The sequence below is a fragment of the Oncorhynchus mykiss genome, chromosome 12 (genome assembly GCF_013265735.2).
Source record: "Oncorhynchus mykiss isolate Arlee chromosome 12, USDA_OmykA_1.1, whole genome shotgun sequence".
Lineage (NCBI taxonomy): Eukaryota > Metazoa > Chordata > Actinopteri > Salmoniformes > Salmonidae > Oncorhynchus > Oncorhynchus mykiss.
In genome coordinates this window covers 102,568,668-102,592,876 of record NC_048576.1, presented here as the reverse complement: position 1 = coordinate 102,592,876, position 24,209 = coordinate 102,568,668, and the positions used below count along the sequence as shown (strand labels likewise).

The window sequence follows — 24,209 nt, the reverse complement described above, 5'->3', positions numbered from 1 at the left end:
GGCTTCTTCCTGTCCCTTTCCACACTGCTAACACAAGAGGGCTTCTTCCTGTCCCTTTCCACACTGCTAACACAAGAGGGCTTCTTCCTGTCCCTTTCCACACTGCTAACACAAGAGGGCTTCTTCCTGTCCCTTTCCACACTGCTAACACAAGAGGGCTTCTTCCTGTCCCTTTCCACACTGCTAACACAAGAGGGCTTCTTCCTGTCCCTTTCCACACTGCTAACACAAGAGGGCTTCTTCCTGTCCCTTTCCACACTGCTAACACAAGAGGGCTTCTTCCTGTCCCTTTCCACACTGCTAACACAAGAGGGCTTCTTCCTGTCCCTTTCCACACTGCTAACACAAGAGGGCTTCTTCCTGTCCCTTTCCACACTGCTAACACAAGAGGGCTTCTTCCTGTCCCTTTCCACACTGCTAACACAAGAGGGCTTCTTCCTGTCCCTTTCCACACTGCTAACACAAGAGGGCTTCTTCCTGTCCCTTTCCACACTGCTAACACAAGAGGGCTTCTTCCTGTCCCTTTCCACACTGCTAACACAAGAGGGCTTCTTCCTGTCCCTTTCCACACTGCTAACACAAGAGGGCTTCTTCCTGTCCCTTTCCACACTGCTAACACAAGAGGGCTTCTTCCTGTCCCTTTCCACACTGCTAACACAAGAGGGCTTCTTCCTGTCCCTTTCCACACTGCTAACACAAGAGGGCTTCTTTCTGTCCCTTTCCACACTGCTAACACAAGAGGAAGGACTGAACAAGCATTTAACAGATTACTGTGAAGTAATATAATGATGATTCATGTTTATTATTACCTGTTTTTATGCTCATGTTTGAAATTATACTTCATGACTATAATGATTATCAATAAGCCTGAACATGAATTCAGTCACCTCTGGTTGAGAAAAACATATTTTCCACGTACATTCATTGTCAAATTCATCAACCAGCATCGACCCGCTCTGCCTTCTCTCGCTAGTAGTCAACTCAGCCCCGCTAAAAAGCTTGTGTCGTCACTCTGCCTTCTCAAGGGGCCTGTTGAGGTTAATTTGCTAACAGCGAGGTTTGCATGATGTAATTTATTGGTGGGCTGGAAGTCGCACTCGTCTTTTCTATTCCGAGGTTGTTTACTTGCAATATCAGATATTAAGATTATGTTTTATACTGCATTTATACTAAGGTTGAGGTTCTGACTAGTGATTATTTACCTGGGGTTCAAAACCTGCTATAGTCACTATTTTTTGCTCTCCCAAAAGCAACACAGCCCAAATAGCTATATATATTGTAACTAAAGTAATGAGTGACCATTTTAGAAAATCATGGGACATATAGTCTGTGGTTATATGCTATTTTATGTCAATTATATTGCTGCTTGTAGCCTATAACTGATGCTTCGTGGTCATGTGCTGCCATCTATTGAAAATATTTAGCAGTTAAACGTTAAAAATTCACCTACAGACATTGGTGATGCAGCTGAGAAATAAAGTGTATTTTTTTTGTTCATTCCTTAGATCTCAAACCTACCCAACCTAACCCACCTATCACACGCCAATTCAAACTGGTCCAAACCACATTTGAAAAAATAAAACTAATGTGTCTTGTTGATCAAGTGTTCTGCCTTGCAATAATTAATATAATAAAATAACTAAACAATAAAAGCAAAATGCTTAGACAGGTTGTGATTAACAAAATAATCTAAATGCTATTTAGTACAATAATGGTATTTACTAACATAATATTATTTCCTAAATAGTTTCTAAAAGTCTTCTAGGCTACTTTACCCTAAAATTAGGGTTAAGGCTAAAATAGGTAATACGTAGCTAATCAATGAGCTAGACCTGTCCATTTGGTTTGCAACTCAGTGAACCTGCGCAGCTTTCACTCAATCCGATGTCTACAAATGAAGATTTCAATGCAAATCAAATTACCCAGCAGCCATTCAGAAACAATGTCGTAAAAAAATAAATGAATCTTATTTTAAAAATGTATTCTGGCAGTTTTAAAATCGGCCACGTCTTGAAAAAAGAGGACATGCTGTAATAATAGTAATTTAATAAAGATATACCCATCTAAAATCTATTAACTGATAATAATAGTAATAATAATTTAAGATATACCCATCTAAAACCTATTAATTAAAAATCTGAGGACAGTAATATTGAAGGTACCCATGAGCAACAATTTCTGATGAAAAAACAAATGTGATGCATTTTGGAAATAAACTCTTAATTATTATTTCAAAAATTGTCATCTCACCTCTTAGCTTTGGTGTCATGTTCCCCAGAGAGACACATTTTAGAGGCAGGGGCCCCCTCCTCTCTCTCCCCAGAGAGACGCCTTTTAAAGGCAGGTCCCTCCTCTCTCTTCCCAGAGAGACTCATTTTAGAGCACTGACCCCTAAACAGAGATCCAACATGTTGGTTGTGGTTAACACAGTGACAACTAAACAGAGATCCAACATGTTGGTTGTGGTTAACACAGTGACAACTAAACAGAGATCCAACATGTTGGTTGTGGTTAACACAGTGACAACTAAACAGAGATCCAGCATGTTGGTTGTGGTTAACACAGTGACAACTAAACAGAGATCCAACATGTTGGTTGTGGTTAACACAGTGACAACTAAACAGAGATCCAACATGTTGGTTGTGGTTAACACAGTGACAACTAAACAGAGATCCAACATGTTGGTTGTGGTTAACACAGTGACAACTAAACAGAGATCCAACATGTTAGTTGTGGTTAACACAGTGACAACTAAACAGAGATCCAACATGTTGGTTGTGGTTAACACAGTGACAACTAAACAGAGATCCAGCATGTTGGTTGTGGTTAACACAGTGACAACTAAACAGAGATCCAACATGTTGGTTGTGGTTAACACAGTGACAACTAAACAGAGATCCAGCATGTTGGTTGTGGTTAACACAGTGACAACTAAACAGAGATCCAACATGTTGGTTGTGGTTAACACAGTGACAACTAAACAGAGATCCAACATGTTGGTTGTGGTTAACACAGTGACAACTAATTATTGAATGTCAAGTGTTTTCATTTATTAATTATCTCTTAGAAACATGTACTAACAGATATATAGAAACAGTCAGGTGATTTAATGCATCACATGAACATGTAGTTATGAAATGACATCTCCATGGTAACTCTGAATTTTAATAATAATAATAACAATAATAAGTCACTGTTTGTTAAGGTAGTTATAGACAGTACAGCAACAACAATAATAATAATAATAATAATAATAAGTCACTGTTTGTTAAGGTAGTTCTAGACAGTACAGCAACAATAATAATAATAATAATAAGTCACTGTTTGTTAAGGTAGTTCTAGACAGTACAGCAACAATAATAATAATAATAATAAGTCACTGTTTGTTAAGGTAGTTCTAGACAGTACAGCAACAATAATAATAATAATAATAAGTCACTGTTTGTTAAGGTAGTTCTAGACAGTACAGCAACAATAATAATAATATTAATAAGTCACTGTTTGTTAAGGTAGTTCTAGACAGTACAGCAACAATAATAATAATATTAATAAGTCACTGTTTGTTAAGGTAGTTATAGACAGTACAGCAACAATAATAATAATAATAATAATAATAATAATAAGTCACTGTTTGTTAAGGTAGTTATAGACAGTACAGCAACAACAATAATAATAATAATAATAATAATAATAATAACAATAATAATAATAATAATAAGTCACTGTTTATTAAGGTAGTTATAGACAGTACAGCAACACAAGGCCATGTCTCACACTTATTTGAATGTAGAGTAGGAGTAGTAGCAGGGTAGCCTAGTTTTTAGAGCAGAAGGTTGCAAGTTCAAATCTGTCGTTCTGCCCCTTAACAGTTAGTTAGTTAGTTAACCCAGGGCTAAAACGGACATGATTGATCTGAGGGGGAAATCTTTGATCCATTCAGAAAAGCTTTTTTGCATCAAGTAAGAGATGTTATATTATGTAAAGTGGACTAGGTTATAATGTATAGTAGTGGTTTGTTAGTGATATGTAGATGTTATATTATGTAAAGTAGACTAGGTTATAATGTATAGTAGTGGGTTGTTAGTGATATGTTATATTATGTAAAGTAGACTAGGTTATAATGTATAGTAGTGGGTTGTTAGTGATATCCAGATCAAGGTCTATACCTCAGCTATAGCCTATATATCATATCACCAGCCTAAACCTGTTCAGATCAGTTCACATAATATGTGATGATTAGTTGAATCAGGTGTGTCAGTGCTGGTAAGAACAAAAGGATGGAGAAACCCTGAGATAAACATAAAACCATATTATTGAAAAGCTCCTCCACCATCTTTACCAGACGTTTTACTGATAACATGTAGGTCTACTGATTAGTTTACACTTTGAAAACTGCTGTCTGTCAGCAACTCAGCTCAAGTAGCAGTTCTACTAACTAGTAATATCTCATTCCAGGTATTCATTCTCTTACTCTGTTCATTAGAATAGATTATTGTTCAGAAATACTTACTTTATTTTTCAATAATCTCCATATAGTGTTTTCTGCTCTGTCGTCTCAAAATGGATCCTGAACAAAAGAACAACTTTACTTTCTGTTTCAGCTCAGCCACCTCCCCACCCTGATAATAAAGTGTTATATTGGTATCTTCCACTAGATGGCAGTAAACACCTGCTGTAACTAGACTTTACAACTGTGTTCGGTTCTATACAGGCAGTGTCCCAGAGTTGTAGTGCTGATCTAGGATTCATTATGATCTAGGATCAGGTCCCCCCTCTCCATGTAATCTGATTCATTATGATCTAGGATCAGGTCTGCCTCTCCTTGTAATCTGATTCATTATGATCTAGGATCGGGTCCCCCCTCTCCATGTAATCTGATTCATTATGATCTAGGATCAGGCCCCCCTCTCCATGTAATCTGATTCATTATGATCTAGGATCAGGTCCCCCTCTCCATGTAATCTGATTCATTATGATCTAGGATCAGGTCCCTAATCTCTCCATGTAATCTGATTCATTATGATCTAGGATCAGGTCCCCCTCTCCATGTAATCTGATTCATTATGATCTAGGATCAGGTCCCCCTCTCCATGTAATCTGATTCATTATGATCTAGGATCAGGTCCCTAATCTCTCCATGTAATCTGATTCATTATGATCTAGGATCAGGTCCCCTCTCCACGTAATTTGATTCATTATGATCTAGGATCAGGCCCCCCTCTCCATGTAATCTGATTCATTATGATCTAGGATCAGGTCCCTCCTCTCCATGTAATCTGATTCATTATGATCTAGGATCAGGTCCCTCCTCTCCATGTAATCTGATTCATTATGATCTAGGATCAGGTCCCTTCTCTCCATGTAATCTGATTCATTATGATCTAGGATCAGGTCCCTCCTCTCCATGTAATCTGATTCATTATGTTCTAGGATCAGGTCCCTCCTCTCCATGTAATCTGATTCATTATGACCTAGGATCAGGTCCCTCCTCTCCATGTAATCTGATTCATTATGATCTAGGATCAGGCCCCCCTCTCCATGTAATCTGATTCATTATGATCTAGGATCAGGCCCCCCTCTCCATGTAATCTGATTCATTATGATCTAGGATTAGGTCCCCCTGTCCATGTAATCTGATTCATTACGATCTAGGATCAGCTCCCCTCTCCATGTAATCTGATTCATTATGATCTAGGATCAGGTCCCTCCTCTCCATGTAATCTGATTCATTATGATCTAGGATCAGGTCCCTCCTCTCCATGTAATCTGATTCATTATGATCTAGGATCAGGTCCCTTCTCTCCATGTAATCTGATTCATTATGATCTAGGATCAGGTCCCTCCTCTCCATGTAATCTGATTCATTATGATCTAGGATCAGGTCCCCCTCTCCATGTAATCTGATTCATTATGATCTAGGATCAGGTCCCTCCTCTCCATGTAATCTGATTCATTATGATCTAGGATCAGGTCCCTAATCTCTCCATGTAATCTGATTCATTATGATCTAGGATCAGGTCCCCCTCTCCATGTAATCTGATTCATTATGATCTAGGATCAGGTCCCTTCTCTCCATGTAATCTGATTCATTATGATCTAGGATCAGGTCCCTCCTCTCCATGTAATCTGATTCATTATGATCTAGGATCAGGTCCTTCTCTCCATGTAATCTGATTCATTATGATTGTTTTGTCTCATGTCTCTTTATATTCATGTAGCCTGGGGGCCATGTAATCTGATTCATTATGATCTAGGATCAGGTCCCCTCTCTCCATGTAATCTGATTCATTATGATCTAGGATCAGGTCCTCCTCTCCATGTAATCTGATTCATTATGATCTAGGATCAGGTCCCTCCTCTCCATGTAATCTGATTCATTATGATCTAGGATCAGGTCCCTAATCTCTCCATGTAATCTGATTCATTATGATCTAGGATCAGGTCCCCCTCTCCATGTAATCTGATTCATTATGATCTAGGATCAGGTCCCTTCTCTCCATGTAATCTGATTCATTATGATTGTTTTGTCTCATGTCTCTTTATATTCATGTAGCCTGGGGGAAATGTAATCTGATTCATTATGATCTAGGATCAGGTCCTCCTCTCCATGTAATCTGATTCATTATGATCTAGGATCAGGTCCTCCTCTCCATGTAATCTGATTCATTATGATCTAGGATCAGGTCCTTCTCTCCATGTAATCTGATTCATTATGATCTAGGATCAGGTCCTCCTCTCCATGTAATCTGATTCATTATGATCTAGGATCAGGTCCCCCTCTCCATGTAATCTGATTCATTATGATCTAGGATCAGGTCCTCCTCTCCATGTAATCTGATTCATTATGATCTAGGATCAGGTCCCTCCTCTCCATGTAATCTGATTCATTATGATCTAGGATCAGGTCCCTTCTCTCCATGTAATCTGATTCATTATGATCTAGGATCAGGTCCCTTCTCTCCATGTAATCTGATTCATTATGATCTAGGATCAGCTCCCTCCTCTCCATGTAATCTGATTCATTATGATCTAGGATCAGGTCCCTCCTCTCCATGTAATCTGATTCATTATGATTGTTTTGTCTCATTTCTCTTTATATTCATGTAGCCTGAGGGAAATGTAATCTGATTCATTATGATCTAGGATCAGGTCCCTTCTCTCCATGTAATCTGATTCATTATGATTGTTTTGTCTCATGCCTCTTTATATTCATGTAGCCTGAGGGAAATGTAGCTGTATTGAAATCACCTTGTTTTATAACCTTCTTTGTTGCTCAGTGGTACTTCAGTTGTCCTGACCACGCCCACTTCTTTCACACAGTAATGCTCCAGCATCCACTCAGAGATTATGCATCTAATGCATTCCTCAAATACTGCAGAGTTGTTAAGCAAGTCCCTGAGATCGTCCTGTTCAACCACATGTATTCGTTTATTTGTCAGATGAAACCTGAGGGGACTGTAGTGGGTCATAATGCATCAACATGGTTCTGAGGTCCTCAACAATGTTATTCTGTACCGTAGCTGGGATGCAGTGTTCTTTCCTGGTTTACTAAATAAAAAGACAGATATTGTTTTAGAGACGTTCAATTAGCTGCTCAGTGTTGATCTCTGTGTCTTGAACATATTCAGCCTCTGGCAGACTCTCTACGTCGCTCATGTCATCTTCAATGGGATCAGTCCCAGTCTCATGTCATCTTCAATGGGATCAGTCCCAGTCTCAAATTCATCATGAGGGCAATTCTCATCTAAGTTGGCTCTTAAAAGCTCTGTGTGGTTTTGGTAGATGTGTGACCGATAGAAGCTGAAACATCTATTTGTTTTCCCACACCCATTAACTCCACAGGTAGTTAGAACGTGCTGGTGATAGAGGACAATATGTGTGAGTAGTCTGGACACAGAGAATGTTTGCTCGTTGCAAAGTGGACAATTGAATAGAGTTGGCATTCTTCAGAAAGACTGTGAACCTTGGAATGATGGGATGGAATCATGGAGATCATTGGAACTCAGAACTCAGACACTTGCAGACATCATCAAGGGACCAGTCTTCCACAGCCACACTCTAATTTAAGTTGACACTAAAAGCAGAAGTGAAATGTATTAGTGTTGAGGCTAAAAGAAAACCTATCCCACTCTCTCCAGACAACCACCTTTCCTCCTAATTAGTATTCATGGTTGTTCAATAACGAAGCAGAGCTTGTCAGGGAAGGTGAAGATGTCTGTCTCTTATTTATCTGACTCCATATTTCTTAGTTTGGGACATTATGGGATTCTGCAGTCCCACATTTAAGTGTTGACTCAGATAATATGATGCTCCAAATGGGGCATTGAGTTCTTCTTCCATGTCGACCCAAATTGTCCTGTTAGAGTTGTAGGTAAAGAGCCTATCAGGGCAGTTATAATGTCTTCTTGATATAATTGTCCTATTAGAGTTGTAGGTAAAGAGCCTATCAGAGCAGTTATAAAGTCTTCTTGATATAACTGTCCTATTAGAGTTGTCAGTAAAGAGCCTATCAGGGCAGTTATAAAGTCTTCTTGATATAATTGTCCTATTAGAGTTGTAGGTAAAGAGCCTATCAGGACAGTTATAAAGTTTTCTTGATATAAATGTCCTGTTAGAGTTGTCAATAAAGAGCCTATCAGGACAGTTATAAAGTCTTCTTGATATAATTGTCCTATTAGAGTTGTAGGTAAAGAGCCTATCAGGACAGTTATAAAGTTTTCTTGATATAAATGTCCTGTTAGAGTTGTCAATAAAGAGCCTATCAGGACAGTTATAAAGTCTTCTTGATATAATTGTCCTGTTAGAGTTGTAGGTAAAGAGCCTATCAGGGCAGTTATAAAGTCTTCTTGATATAATTGTCCTATTAGAGTTGTAGGTAAAGAGCCTATCAGGGCAGTTATAAAGTCTTCTTGATATAATTGTCCTGTTAGAGTTGTCAATAAAGAGCCTATCAGGGCAGTTATAAAGTCTTCTTGATATAATTGTCCTATTAGAGTTGTCAATAAAGAGCCTATCAGGGCAGTTATAAAGTCTTCTTGATATAATTGTCCTATTAGAGTTGTCAATAAAGAGCCTATCAGGACAGTTATAAAGTCTTCTTGATATAATTGTCCTGTTAGAGTTGTAGGTAAAGAGCCTATCAGGGCAGTTATAAAGTCTTCTTGATATAATTGTCCTATTAGAGTTGTCAATAAAGAGCCTATCAGGGCAGTTATAAAGTCTTCTTGATATAATTGTCCTATTAGAGTTGTCAATAAAGAGCCAATCAGGGCAGTTATAAAGTCTTCTTGATATAATTGTCCTATTAGAGTTGTCAATAAAGAGCCTATCAGGACAGTTATAAAGTCTTCTTGATATAATTGTCCTATTAGAGTTGTCAATAAAGAGCCTATCAGGACAGTTATAAAGTCTTCTTGATATAATTGTCCTGTTAGAGTTGTAGGTAAAGAGCCTATCAGGGCAGTTATAAAGTCTTCTTGATATAATTGTCCTATTAGAGTTGTCAATAAAGAGCCTATCAGGGCAGTTATAAAGTCTTCTTGATATAATTGTCCTATTAGAGTTGTCAATAAAGAGCCTATCAGGGCAGTTATAAAGTCTTCTTGATATAATTGTCCTATTAGAGTTGTCAATAAAGAGCCAATCAGGGCAGTTATAAAGTCTTCTTGATATAATTGTCCTGTTAGAGTTGTAGGTAAAGAGCCTATCAGGGCAGTTATAAAGTCTTCTTGATATAATTGTCCTATTAGAGTTGTAGGTAAAGAGCCTATCAGGGCAGTTATAAAGTCTTCTTGATATAATTGTCCTGTTAGAGTTGTAGGTAAAGAGCCTATCAGGGCAGTTATAAAGTCTTCTTGATATAATTGTCCTGTTAGAGTTGTAGGTAAAGAGCCTATCAGGGCAGTTATAATGTCTTCTTGATATAATTGTCCTGTTAGAGTTGTAGGTAAAGAGCCAATCAGGGCAGTTATAATGTCTTCTTGATATAATTGTCCTGTTAGAGTTGTAGGTAAAGAGCCAATCAGGGCAGTTATAAAGTCTTCTTGATATAATTGTCCTATTAGAGTTGTAGGTAAAGAGCCTATCAGGGCAGTTATAAAGTCTTCTTGATATAATTGTCCTATTAGAGTTGTCAATAAAGAGCCTATCAGGGCAGTTATAAAGTCTTCTTGATATAATTGTCCTGTTAGAGTTGTAGGTAAAGAGCCTATCAGGGCAGTTATAAAGTCTTCTTGATATAATTGTCCTATTAGAGTTGTAGGTAAAGAGCCTATCAGGGCAGTTATAAAGTCTTCTTGATATAATTGTCCTGTTAGAGTTGTCAATAAAGAGCCTATCAGGGCAGTTATAAAGTCTTCTTGATATAATTGTCCTATTAGAGTTGTCAATAAAGAGCCTATCAGGGCAGTTATAAAGTCTTCTTGATATAATTGTCCTATTAGAGTTGTCAATAAAGAGCCTATCAGGACAGTTATAAAGTCTTCTTGATATAATTGTCCTGTTAGAGTTGTAGGTAAAGAGCCTATCAGGGCAGTTATAAAGTCTTCTTGATATAATTGTCCTGTTAGAGTTGTAGGTAAAGAGCCTATCAGGGCAGTTATAAAGTCTTCTTGATATAATTGTCCTATTAGAGTTGTAGGTAAAGAGCCTATCAGGACAGTTATAAAGTTTTCTTGATATAAATGTCCTGTTAGAGTTGTCAATAAAGAGCCTATCAGGACAGTTATAAAGTCTTCTTGATATAATTGTCCTGTTAGAGTTGTAGGTAAAGAGCCTATCAGGGCAGTTATAAAGTCTTCTTGATATAATTGTCCTATTAGAGTTGTAGGTAAAGAGCCTATCAGGGCAGTTATAAAGTCTTCTTGATATAATTGTCCTGTTAGAGTTGTCAATAAAGAGCCTATCAGGGCAGTTATAAAGTCTTCTTGATATAATTGTCCTATTAGAGTTGTCAATAAAGAGCCTATCAGGGCAGTTATAAAGTCTTCTTGATATAATTGTCCTATTAGAGTTGTCAATAAAGAGCCTATCAGGACAGTTATAAAGTCTTCTTGATATAATTGTCCTGTTAGAGTTGTAGGTAAAGAGCCTATCAGGGCAGTTATAAAGTCTTCTTGATATAATTGTCCTATTAGAGTTGTCAATAAAGAGCCTATCAGGGCAGTTATAAAGTCTTCTTGATATAATTGTCCTATTAGAGTTGTCAATAAAGAGCCTATCAGGGCAGTTATAAAGTCTTCTTGATATAATTGTCCTATTAGAGTTGTCAATAAAGAGCCAATCAGGGCAGTTATAAAGTCTTCTTGATATAATTGTCCTGTTAGAGTTGTAGGTAAAGAGCCTATCAGGGCAGTTATAAAGTCTTCTTGATATAATTGTCCTATTAGAGTTGTAGGTAAAGAGCCTATCAGGGCAGTTATAAAGTCTTCTTGATATAATTGTCCTGTTAGAGTTGTAGGTAAAGAGCCTATCAGGGCAGTTATAAAGTCTTCTTGATATAATTGTCCTGTTAGAGTTGTAGGTAAAGAGCCTATCAGGGCAGTTATAATGTCTTCTTGATATAATTGTCCTGTTAGAGTTGTAGGTAAAGAGCCAATCAGGGCAGTTATAATGTCTTCTTGATATAATTGTCCTGTTAGAGTTGTAGGTAAAGAGCCAATCAGGGCAGTTATAAAGTCTTCTTGATATAATTGTCCTATTAGAGTTGTAGGTAAAGAGCCTATCAGGGCAGTTATAAAGTCTTCTTGATATAATTGTCCTATTAGAGTTGTCAATAAAGAGCCTATCAGGACAGTTATAAAGTCTTCTTGATATAATTGTCCTATTAGAGTTGTAGGTAAAGAGCCTATCAGGGCAGTTATAAAGTCTTCTTGATATAATTGTCCTGTTAGAGTTGTAGGTAAAGAGCCTATCAGGGCAGTTATAAAGTCTTCTTGATATAATTGTCCTGTTAGAGTTGTCAATAAAGAGCCTATCAGGGCAGTTATAAAGTCTTCTTGATATAATTGTCCTGTTAGAGTTGTAGGTAAAGAGCCTATCAGGGCAGTTATAAAGTCTTCTTGATATAATTGTCCTGTTAGAGTTGTAGGTAAAGAGCCTATCAGGGCAGTTATAAAGTCTTCTTGATATAATTGTCATGTTAGAGTTGTCAATAAAGAGCCTATCAGGGCAGTTATAAAGTCTTCTTGATATAATTACATGTTGGGGAGCTTTAATCCTCCCTTCTAAGTCTTTGCCTGTAAACTGGCTTGGTTCATCCTGGCCCTTTTAATAGTCCAGATGAATCTTGTTGTCTCTGGTGTTAAAAGAGTAGGCAGGTATGGACAGTGGAAACATTAATCATGTTGTCTCTGGTGTTAAAGGAGTAGGCAGGTATGGACAGTGGAAACATTAATCATGTTGTCTCTGGTGTTAAAGGAGTAGGCAGGTATGGACAGTGGAAACATTAATCATGTTGTCTCTGGTGTTAAAGGAGTAGGCAGGTATGGACAGTGGAAACATTAATCATGTTGTCTCTGGTGTTAAAGGAGCAGGCAGGTATGGACAGTGGAAACATTAATCATGTTGTCTCTGGTGTTAAAGGAGTAGGCAGGTATGGACAGTGGAAACATTTATCATGTTGTCTCTGGTGTTAAAGGAGTAGGCAGGTATGGACAGTGGAAACATTAATCATGTTGTCTCTGGTGTCAAAGAAGTAGGCAGGTATGGACAGTGGAAACATTAATCATGTTGTCTCTGGTGTTAAAGGAGTAGGCAGGTATCTCACTCCCAGACTGTGACTGATAGTCAACATACCTAGTTATCTCCCTCTGATGTGAGCAAATCTCACTCCCAGACTGTGACTGATAGTCAACATACCTAGTTATCTACCTCTGATGTGAGCAGATCTCACTCCCAGACTGTGACTGATAGTCAACATACCTAGTTATCTACCTCTGATGTGAGCAGATCTCACTCCCAGACTGTGACTGATAGTCAACATACCTAGTTATCTACCTCTGATGTGAGCAGATCTCACTCCCAGACTGTGACTGATAGTCAACATACCTAGTTATCTACCTCTGATGTGAGCAGATCTCACTCCCAGACTGTGACTGATAGTCAACATACCTAGTTAGCTACATCTGATGTGAGCAGATCTCACTCCCAGACTGTGACTGATAGTCAACATACCTAGTTATCTCCCTCTGATGTGAGCAGATCTCACTCCCAGACTGTGACTGATAGTCAACATACCTAGTTATCTGCCTCTGATGTGAGCAGATCTCACTCCCAGCTCTGAGGTGATTTAACTTTCGTTCTAACTAAACATGACTACTGGAGTAATGGATATTTATAATTACATTTTTCTCTCTCCTTTTTGCTGTTTTTACCTGCAGTAAAGGCAGTGAGCTTTGTTGTATCTTGGTCAGACAGTTATCTCTGTTTTGCTCCACTATTCTCACTCAATCATTTAACAGGCTATTGTTGTTAACATCCTGGACACTTTATCACTGATAATGGCCCTTACTGATCATAGAGCTGTTTATATTGACATTACACTGTTTATCTCTGATAATGGCCCTTACTGATCATAGAGCTGTTTATACTGACATTACACTGTGTATCTCTGATAATGGCCCTTACTGACCATAGAGCTGTTTATACTGACATTACACTGTTTATCTCTGATAATGGCCCTGGCAGAGCATCCTATTGGAAGCTTAATAGCTCTATATTAAAACATGAGTTGGTCCAGATGGAGATAAACAATGTAATTACACACTTCAGGAACAACGCTATGAATAACAATTCATACAGTAATAACTGGGAGCTTTTTAAGGTTGGAAGATATGCAAGAAAACATGAGAGTATTGTTGTCAAGACCAGGAGAGCTGAAGAAGAAAGTGTAATTACAAAGATCACCTGTCTTGTTCAAAAGCCTGTTGAAAGTCTTTCAGAGGAGGATGAATCTGTTCTGTTTGATCTACAACACCAGTTGGATGATATGTATAAACTGAAAGCAGACGGAACCTGTGTCAGATGTAGGTAGAAATGGAGGAGGATAAATCTGTTCTGATTGATCTACAACACCAGTTGGATGATATGTATAAACTGAAAGCTGTCTAGTTAGAAATGGAGGAGGGTGAACTAAATTAATCTTTTTTTTTCAGGTTAGAAAAATACCACTCTAAACATAATACAATTCAGCATTTAAATATGACTTGTCTCATCACAGATGATCCCACATTAATCTCCATCTTCAGTTGCATCTTCTACAGTATTGTGAGGTGTCCTCATCTTCTACAGTATTGTGAGGTGTCCTCATCTTCTACAGTATTGTGAGGTGTCCTCATCTTCTACAGTATTGTGAGGTGTCCTCATCTTCTACAGTGTCGTGAGGTGTCCTCATCTTCTACAGTATTGTGAGGTGTCCTCATCTTCTACAGTATTGTGAGGTGTCCTCATCTTCTACAGTATTGTGAGGTGTCCTCATCTTCTACAGTATTGTGAGGTGTCCTCATCTTCTACAGTATTGTGAGGTGTCCTCATCTTCTACAGTATTGTGAGGTGTCCTCATCTTCTACAGTATTGTGAGGTGTCCTCATCTTCTACAGTATTGTGAGGTGTCCTCATCTTCTACAGTATTGTGAGGTGTCCTTCTACAGTATCGTGAGGTGTCCTCATCTTCTACAGTATTGTGAGGTGTCCTCATCTTCTACAGTATTGTGAGGTGTCCTCATCTTCTACAGTATTGTGAGGTGTCCTCATCTTCTACAGTGTTGTGAGGTGTCCTCATCTTCTACAGTATTGTGAGGTGTCCTCATCTTCTACAGTATTGTGAGGTGTCCTCATCTTCTACAGTATTGTGAGGTGTCCTCATCTTCTACAGTATTGTGAGGTGTCCTCATCTTCTACAGTATTGTGAGGTGTCCTCATCTTCTACAGTATTGTGAGGTGTCCTCATCTTCTACAGTATCGTGAGGTGTCCTCATCTTCTACAGTATTGTGAGGTGTCCTCATCTTCTACAGTATTGTGAGGTGTCCTCATCTTCTACAGTATTGTGAGGTGTCCTCATCTTCTACAGTATTGTGAGGTGTCCTCATCTTCTACAGTATTGTGAGGTGTCCTCAACTCTTTGTTTTGATTGTCTGGGGGATGTGAAATCAGTTGGTGAGGCTGACAGGGAACAGTGTGAAAACCCTGTTATAGTTGAACACATCATTTATTCTATTGAACAACTTAAAAATAATAAGTCTCCTGGGACTGATGGTGTATCTGCTGAGTTTTACACAATTGTTTACAGAACAGTTAGTCCCTTTTCTGTTGGAGGTCTCCTGGGACTGATGGTATATCTGCTGAGTTTTACACAATTGTTTACAGAACAGTTAGTCCCTTTTCTGTTGGAGGTCTCCTGGGACTGATGTTGTATCTGCTGAGTTTTACACAACTGTTTACAGAACAGTTAGTCCCTTTTCTGTTGGAGGTCTCCTGGGACTGATGGTATATCTGCTGAGTTTTACACAACTGTTTACAGAACAGTTAGTCCCTTTTCTGTTGGAGGTCTCCTGGGACTGATGGTGTATCTGCTGAGTCTGATGGTGTATCTCCTGGGACTGATGGTATATCTGCTGAGTTTTACACAACTGTTTACAGAACAGTTAGTCCCTTTTCTGTTGGAGGTCTCCTGGGACTGATGTTGTATCTGCTGAGTTTTACACAACTGTTTACAGAACAGTTAGTCCCTTTTCTGTTGGAGGTCTCCTGGGACTGATGGTGTATCTGCTGAGTTTTACACAACTGTTTACAGAACAGTTAGTCCCTTTTCTGTTGGAGGTCTCCTGGGACTGATGGTGTATCTGCTGAGTTTTACACAACTGTTTACAGAACAGTTAGTCCCTTTTCAGTTGGAGGTCTCCTGGGACTGATGGTGTATCTGCTGAGTTTTACACAACTGTTTACAGAACAGTTAGTCCCTTTTCTGTTGGAGGTCTCCTGGGACTGATGGTGTATCTGCTGAGTCTGATGGTGTATCTCCTGGGACTGATGGTGTATCTGCTGAGTTTTACACAACTGTTTACAGAACAGTTAGTCCCTTTTCAGTTGGTCTTTTCTGATTACATTGTAAATAATGATCCCCCTCCCAGTCTGACTCCAGGTCTGATTACATTGTAAATAATGCTCTCCCTCCCAGTCTGACTCCAGGTCTGATTACATTGTAAATAATGCTCTCCCTCCCAGTCTGACTCCAGGTCTGATTACATTGTAAATAATGCTCTCCCTCCCAGTCTGACTCCAGGTCTGATTACATTGTAAATAATGCTCTCCCTCCCAGTCTGACTCCAGGTCTGATTACATTGTAAATAATGCTCTCCCTCCCAGTCTGACTCCAGGTCTGATTACATTGTAAATAATGCTCTCCCTCCCAGTTTGACTCCAGGTCTGATTACATTGTAAATAATGCTCTCCCTCCCAGTCTGACTCCAGGTCTGATTACATTGTAAATAATGTTCTCCCTCCCAATCTGACTCCAGGTCTGATTACATTGTATGTGTGTGATAGACATATGTTACAGACTGTGTGAATCCCTCTATCTGCAATATTCCACTTAAGGAAAATGTAACATACCTTGGGATTACCATATCTAAGGATCAACTGAAAATAGGCTCATTCAATGTGTGTACTTATTATTGAAGAAAATAAACAAAAAGAAGTTGAACCAATGGTTACAGAGGAATTTATCCTTGAAAGGTTGAGTGTTGCTTTCTAAGATGAAGTTATTTCCAGATCTACTTCCAGATCTACTTCCAGATCTACTTCCAGGTCTACTTCCAGATCTATTTCCAGATCTATTTCCAGATCTATTTCCAGATCTATTTCCAGATCTACTTACAGATCTACTTACAGATCTACTTAGTTTTGAGAGTATGCTGCAGGATTTAGAGGTAATTTGTAGTTTAGTACATTACTCTGCTTGACTGCTTATTGTATTGCTCCACACCACCACAAGGGGGAGTTAGAGCACTGACTATGCTCCTGGGTTCCAAGGCGCTAATTTGTCTAATATAGCTGACAGTGAATGAATGGGCTGATGTAGCTGACAGTGAATGAATGGGCTGATGTAGCTGACAGTGAATGAATGGGCTGATGTAGCTGACAGTGAATGAATGAATGGGCTGATGTAGCTGACAGTGAATGAATGGGCTGATGTAGCTGACAGTGAATGAATGGGCTGATGTAGCTGACAGTGAATGAATGGGCTGATGTAGCTGACAGTGAATGAATGGGCTGATGTAGCTGACAGTGAATGAATTGGCTGATGTAGCTGACAGTGAATGAATGGGCTGATGTAGCTGACAGTGAATGAATGGGCTGATGTAGCTGACAGTGAATGAATGGGCTGATGTAGCTGACAGTGAATTAATGGGCTGATGTAGCTGACAGTGAATTAATGGGCTGCATAAACCAAACAGAAACTGATAATTGTGCACAACTTCAAAACTGTATTTCAATGAACTGAATGATGAGGATGAAGAAGGTGATTGAATTTAGAACAAGGTAAGGATTGCTATTCCTCTGTCCTGCACTTGTTTGTTCAGGAGAACTGTACCTGTGGGAAATGACAAACTGTTGTTCCACTGAGGTTGTGATTCTAAGAGAAACTAAAATGACCTGGTTGTCATGTATTATAGTCTCTAAAAGGAAACATATTACCACCGTCTCTTATTGTCCTTTCATAATGCATCCTGATTCACAAAGTTATTATTATTATTACATATTGTCACAGAACAGATTTGCACTAATGACAAATGCCCCTTAGATATGAATTTGGAGGGCAGAATGTTTAAAGCATTAGACTAAATCACTAAATTTTTCTTTTACCTTTATTTAACTAAGCAAGTCAGTTAAGAACAAAATCTTATTTTCAATGACGGACTAGGAACAGTGGGTTAACTGCCTATTCGACAGATTTGTACCTTGTCAGATTTGTATCTTGTCAGCTCGGGGGTTTGAACTTGCAACCTTCCGGTTACTAGTCCAACACTCTAACCACTAGGCTACCCTGCCTCTAAGTCATACACAAGTTGTATGCAGCCCAGTCCCTACATCTTAACCACAAAATAGGGAAAGAGGTTGACTTCATCTGGGAAAATCGTACACATTATATAAGGACATCTGTCGTTATGAACATTTAGTTGATTTTACTATAAATAATACTAATAATACTTTAAAGATAAATTGGGAAAAACATTTCTTAAAGAATCCAACTTCAATTTGGAATTTCATCCCTCATTATATCTTCTCCCGTTTTGGTGACTTCAATTTTGTTACTTTGTAACTATAACACCGATAAGATTCCTACAACAGTATTCTTAACGTGCTCGTTAATATATTAAAAAAGGTATTTCATTTAGAACAATAAGGATATTTTGTATAGAAACAAGTCTTTATTTTTGAAGAACTGGTTTAATAATCATATCCTGCTGGTAAGTCAACTTTTTAATGCAGAAGGATTGTTACTCAATTATGAGGATTTTTTTTATCTTGTTACAATATCCCTGTAACACCTAGAGAGTTCTCCATAGTCTCTGATGCTATTCCATCTGGAACTCTCATGTTATTTAGAGGTGTAACCAGACCTCACCTTGTTGACCTGCCCTCCTAGAGAGTTCTCCATGGTCTCTGATGCTATTCCATCTGTAACTCTCATGTTATTTAGAGGTGTAACCAGACCTCATCTCCTTGACCTACCCTCCTAGAGAGTTCTCCATAGTCTCTGATGCTATTCCATCTGGAACTCATGTTATTTAGATGTGTAACCAGACCTCACCTTGTTGTTGTTGACCTACCCTCCTAGAGAGTTCTCCATAGTCTCTGATACTGTTCCATCTGGAACTCATGTTATTTAGATGTGTAACCAGACCTCACCTTCTTGACCTGCCCTCCTAGAGAGTTCTCCATAGTCTCTGATGCTATTCCATCTGGAACTCATGTTATTTAGATGTGTAACCAGACCTCACCTTCTTGACCTATCTTCGCTTAATCCAGTTGACTCTCCAATAGGGAAACTGTTTCTCTCCCTGCTCCCTCAGAACAACAGATACCTGCTTTATTTCAAAGGGAGATTGTATCCATTCCTTATGTCACAACTTACTGGAATACATTTGCCAATAATATCTGTTGGAAAAATGTCTGGTTATTACCATTTAAATACCTTCTTGTTAATTTGATTGCTTTTCTGATTTTCGTGACCAACAAGAGCTTTGCATAATGCTATGCTAGGCTATCGATAAACTTACACAAACGCTTGTCTTGCTTTGGCTGTAAAGCATAATTTCAAAATCTGAGATGACAGGGTGATTAACAAAAGGCTAAGCTGTGTTTCAATATATTTCACTTGTGTTTTCATGAATATGAATATTTTCTAGTAAGATTTTTTGTCCGTTGCGTTATGCAAATTAGTGTAAGTTGATGACAATTCTCCCGGATCCGGGAGGGGTAGTTCTATTAACAACCCCACCACTAGGAGGTGTCCACATGGTCTGATAAACACTCCTAACAACCCCACCACTAGGAGGTGTCCACATGGTCTGATTAACACTCCTAATAACCCCACCACTAGGAGGTGTCCACATGGTCTGATAAACACTCCTAACAACCCCACCACTAGGAGGTGTCCACATGGTCTGATAAACACTCCTAACAACCCCACCACTAGGACGTGTCCACATGGTCTGATTAACACTCCTAACAACCCCACCACTAGGAGGTGTCCACATGGTCTGATTAACACTCCTAACAACCCCACCACTAGGAGGTGTCCACATGGTCTGATAAACACTCCTAACAACCCCACCACTAGGAGGTGTCCACATGGTCTGATAAACACTCCTAACAACCCCACCACTAGGAGGTGTCCACATGGTCTGATAAACACTCCTAACAACCCCACCACTAGGAGGTGTCCACATGGTCTGATAAACACTCCTAACAACCAGACCACTAGGAGGTGTCAACATGGTCTGATAAACACTCCTAACAACCCCACCACTAGGAGGTGTCAACATGGTCTGATAAACACTCCTAACAACCCCACCACTAGGAGGTGTCCACATGGTCTGATAAACACTCCTAACAACCAGACCACTAGGAGGTGTCCACATGGTCTGATAAACACTCCTAACAACCAGACCACTAGGAGGTGTCCACATGGTCTGATAAACACTCCTAACAACCCCACCACTAGGAGGTGTCCACATGGTCTGATAAACACTCCTAACAACCCCACCACTAGGAGGTGTCCACATGGTCTGATAAACACTCCTAACAACCAGACCACTAGGAGGTGTCCACATGGTCTGATAAACACTCCTAACAACCAGACCACTAGGAGGTGTTCACATGGTCTGATTAACACTCCTAACAACTAGACCACTAGGAGGTGTCCACATGGTCTGATAAACACTCCTAACAACCCCACCACTAAGAGGTGTCCACATGGTCTGATAAACACTCCTAACAACCCCACCACTAGGAGGTGTCAACATGGTCTGATAAACACTCCTAACAACCCCACCACTAGGAGGTGTCCACATGGTCTGATAAACACTCCTAACAACCCCACCACTAGGAGGTGTCCACATGGTCTGATAAACACTTATAACAACCCCACCACTAGGAGGTGTCCACATGGTCTGATAAACACTCCTAACAACCAGACCACTAGGAGGTGTCCACATGGTCTGATAAACACTCCTAACAACCCCACCACTAGGAGGTGTCCACATGGTCTGATAAACACTCCTAACAACGCCACCACTAGGAGGTGTCCACATGGTCTGATAAACACTCCTAACAACCCCACCACTAGGAGGTGTCCACATGGTCTGATAAACACTCCTAACAACCCCACCACTAGGAGGTGTCCACATGGTCTGATAAACACTCCTAACAACGCCACCACTAGGAGGTGTCCACATGGTCTGATAAACACTCCTAACAACCAGACCACTAGGAGGTGTCCACATGGTCTGATAAACACTATTAACAACCAGACCACTAGGAGGTGTCTACATGGTCTGATAAACACTCCTAACAACCAGACCACTAGGAGGTGTCCACATGGTCTGATAAACACTATTAACAACCAGACCACTAGGAGGTGTCCACATGGTCTGATAAACACTCCTAACAATCAGACCACTAGGAGGTGTCCACATGGTCTGATAAACACTCCTAACAACCAGACCACTAGGAGGTGTCCACATGGTCTGGTAAACGCCCCTAACAACCCCACCACTAGGAGGTGTCCACATGGTCTGATAAACACTCCTAACAACCCCACCACTAGGAGGTGTCCACATGGTCTGATAAACACTCCTAACAACCCCACCACTAGGAGGTGTCCACATGGTCTGATAAACACTCCTAACAACCAGACCACTAGGAGGTGTCCACATGGTCTGATAAACACTCCTAACAATCAGACCACTAGGAGGTGTCCACATGGTCTGATAAACACTCCTAACAACCAGACCACTAGGAGGTGTCCACATGGTCTGATAAACACTCCTAACAACCAGACCACTAGGAGGTGTCCACATGGTTTGATAAACACCCCTAACAACCAGACCACTAGGAGGTGTCCACATGGTCTGATAAACACTCCTAACAACCCCACCACTAGGAGGTGTCCACATGGTCTGATAAACATTCCTAACAACCCCACCACTAGGAGGTGACCACATGGTCTAATAAACACTCCTAACAACCAGACCACTAGGAGGTGTCCACATGGTCTGATTAAAACTCCTAATGATCCGACCACTAGGAGGTGTCCACATGGTCTGATAAACACTCCTAACAACCCCACCACTAGGAGGTGTCCACATGGTCTGATAAACACTCCTAACAACCCCAACACTAGGAGGTGTCCACATTCTGAAAAACACTCCTAACAACCCCACCACTAGGAGGTGTCCACATGTTCTGATAAACACTCCTAACAACCCCACCACTAGGAGGTGTCCACATGGTCTGATAAACACTTCTAACAACCCCACCACTAGGAGGAGTCCACATGGTCTGATAAACACCCCTAACAACCAGACCTCTAGGAGGTGTCCACATGGTCTGATAAACACTCCTAACAACCCCACCACTAGGAGGTGTCCACATGGTCTGATAAACACTCCTAACAACGCCACCACTAGGAGGTGTCCACATGGTCTGATAAACACTCCTAACAACGCCACCACTAGGAGGTGTCCACATGGTCTGATAAACACTCCTAACAACCAGACCACTAGGAGGTGTCCACATGGTCTGATAAACACTCCTAACAACCAGACCACTAGGAGGTGTCCACATGGTCTGATAAACACTCCTAACAACCAGACCACTAGGAGGTGTCCACATGGTCTGATAAACACTCCTAACAACCAGACCACTAGGAGGTGTCCACATGGTCTGATAAACACTCCTAACAACCCCACCACTAGGAGGTGTCCACATGGTCTGATAAACACTCCTAACAACCAGACCACTAGTAGGTGTCCACATGGTCTGATAAACACTCCTAACAACGCCACCACTAGGAGGTGTCCACATGGTCTGATAAACACTCCTAACAACCCCACCACTAGGAGGTGTCCACATGGTCTGATAAACACTCCTAACAACGCCACCACTAGGAGGTGTCCACATGGTCTGATAAACACTCCTAACAACCCCACCACTAGGAGGTGTCCACATGGTCTGATAAACACTCCTAACAACCCCACCACTAGGAGGTGTCCACATGGTCTGATAAACACTCCTAACAACGCCACCACTAGGAGGTGTCCACATGGTCTGATAAACACTCCTAACAACCCCACCACTGGGAGGTGTCCACATGGCCTGATCCACCGTTGCATCAGTTTGTATCACATTTCAATGATTAAACTGGTCAGATTGCTTGCGATTAGAGTGTTGGGCCAGTAACCGAAAGGTCACTGGTTCAAATACCTGAGCTGGATGATGAATGTGTGAACTATCTTGTCATCTTTTTGGGTAACCACAATGGAACATTCTAGTGTTGAAGGACATGAACTGGCAGAACAGGTTTCAGCAAAGTATGGAGTCATTGTTTTCAGGAAGGTGTAACCATGACGATAGGCAGACTAAGGGAATGGGTAGCCACCTGAACTACTGTCCTACAGAGACAAACAGCCACCTGAACTACTGCCCTACAGAGACAAACAGCCACCTGAACTACTGCCCTACAGAGACAAACAGCCACCTGAACTACTGTCCTACAGAGACAAACAGCCACCTGAACTACTGCCCTACAGAGACAAACAGCCACCTGAACTACTGTCCTACAGAGACAAACAGCCACCTGAACTACTGCCCTACAGAGACAAACAGCCACCTGAACTACTGCCCTACAAATACAAACAGCCACCTGAACTACTGCCCTACAGAGACAAACAGCCACCTGAACTACTGCCCTACAGAGACAAACAGGCACCTGAACTACTGCCCTACAAATACAAACAGCCACCTGAACTACTGTCCTACAGAAACAAACAGCCACCTGAACTACTGTCCTACAGAGACAAACAGCCACCTGAACTACTGTCCTACAGAGACAAACAGCCACCTGAACTACTGTCCTAGAGAAACAAACAGCCACCTGAACTACTGACCTACAGAGACAAACAGCCACCTGAACTACTGTCCTACAGAGACAAACAGCCACCTGAACTACTGTCCTACAGAGACAAACAGCCACCTGAACTACTGTCCTACAGAGACAAACAGCATCTACACAAACAGCCACCTGAACTACTGTCCTACAGAGACAAACAGCCACCTGAACTACTGTCCTACAGAGACAAACAGCCACCTGAACTACTGTCCTACAGAGACAAACAGCCACCTGAACTACTGTCCTACAGAGACAAACAGCCACCTGAACTACTGTCCTACAGAGACAAACAGCCACCTGAACTACTGTCCTACAGAGACAAACAGCCACCTGAACTACTGTCCTACAGAGACAAACAGCATCTACACAAACAGCCACCTCAACTACTGTCCTACAGAGACAAACAGCATCTACACAAACAGCCACCTGAACTACTGCCCTACAGAAAAAAACAGCCACCTGAACTACTGCCCTACAGAGACAAACATTCACCTGAACTACTGTCCCACAGAGACAAACAGCCACCTGAACTAC

At 40.4% G+C, this 24,209-nt stretch overlaps 1 protein-coding gene across 1 annotated transcript in view; it reads right to left on the bottom strand.

Annotated features, from left to right (window-relative positions):
• LOC118937844 (NLR family CARD domain-containing protein 3-like) overlaps window positions 1-4,622 on the bottom strand; it is a 159,253-nt gene extending 154,631 nt beyond the window's left edge. The window contains exons 1-2 of the mRNA XM_036939584.1: window positions 4,511-4,622; window positions 2,251-2,391 (exon numbers count right to left, since the gene is read on the bottom strand). Of these exons, the coding sequence (XP_036795479.1) occupies window positions 2,251-2,375 (125 nt within the window). The 5' untranslated portion in view covers window positions 2,376-2,391; window positions 4,511-4,622. The remainder of the gene's footprint in view (window positions 1-2,250; window positions 2,392-4,510) is intronic.
• Between the last annotated feature and the right edge of the window lie 19,587 nt (window positions 4,623-24,209).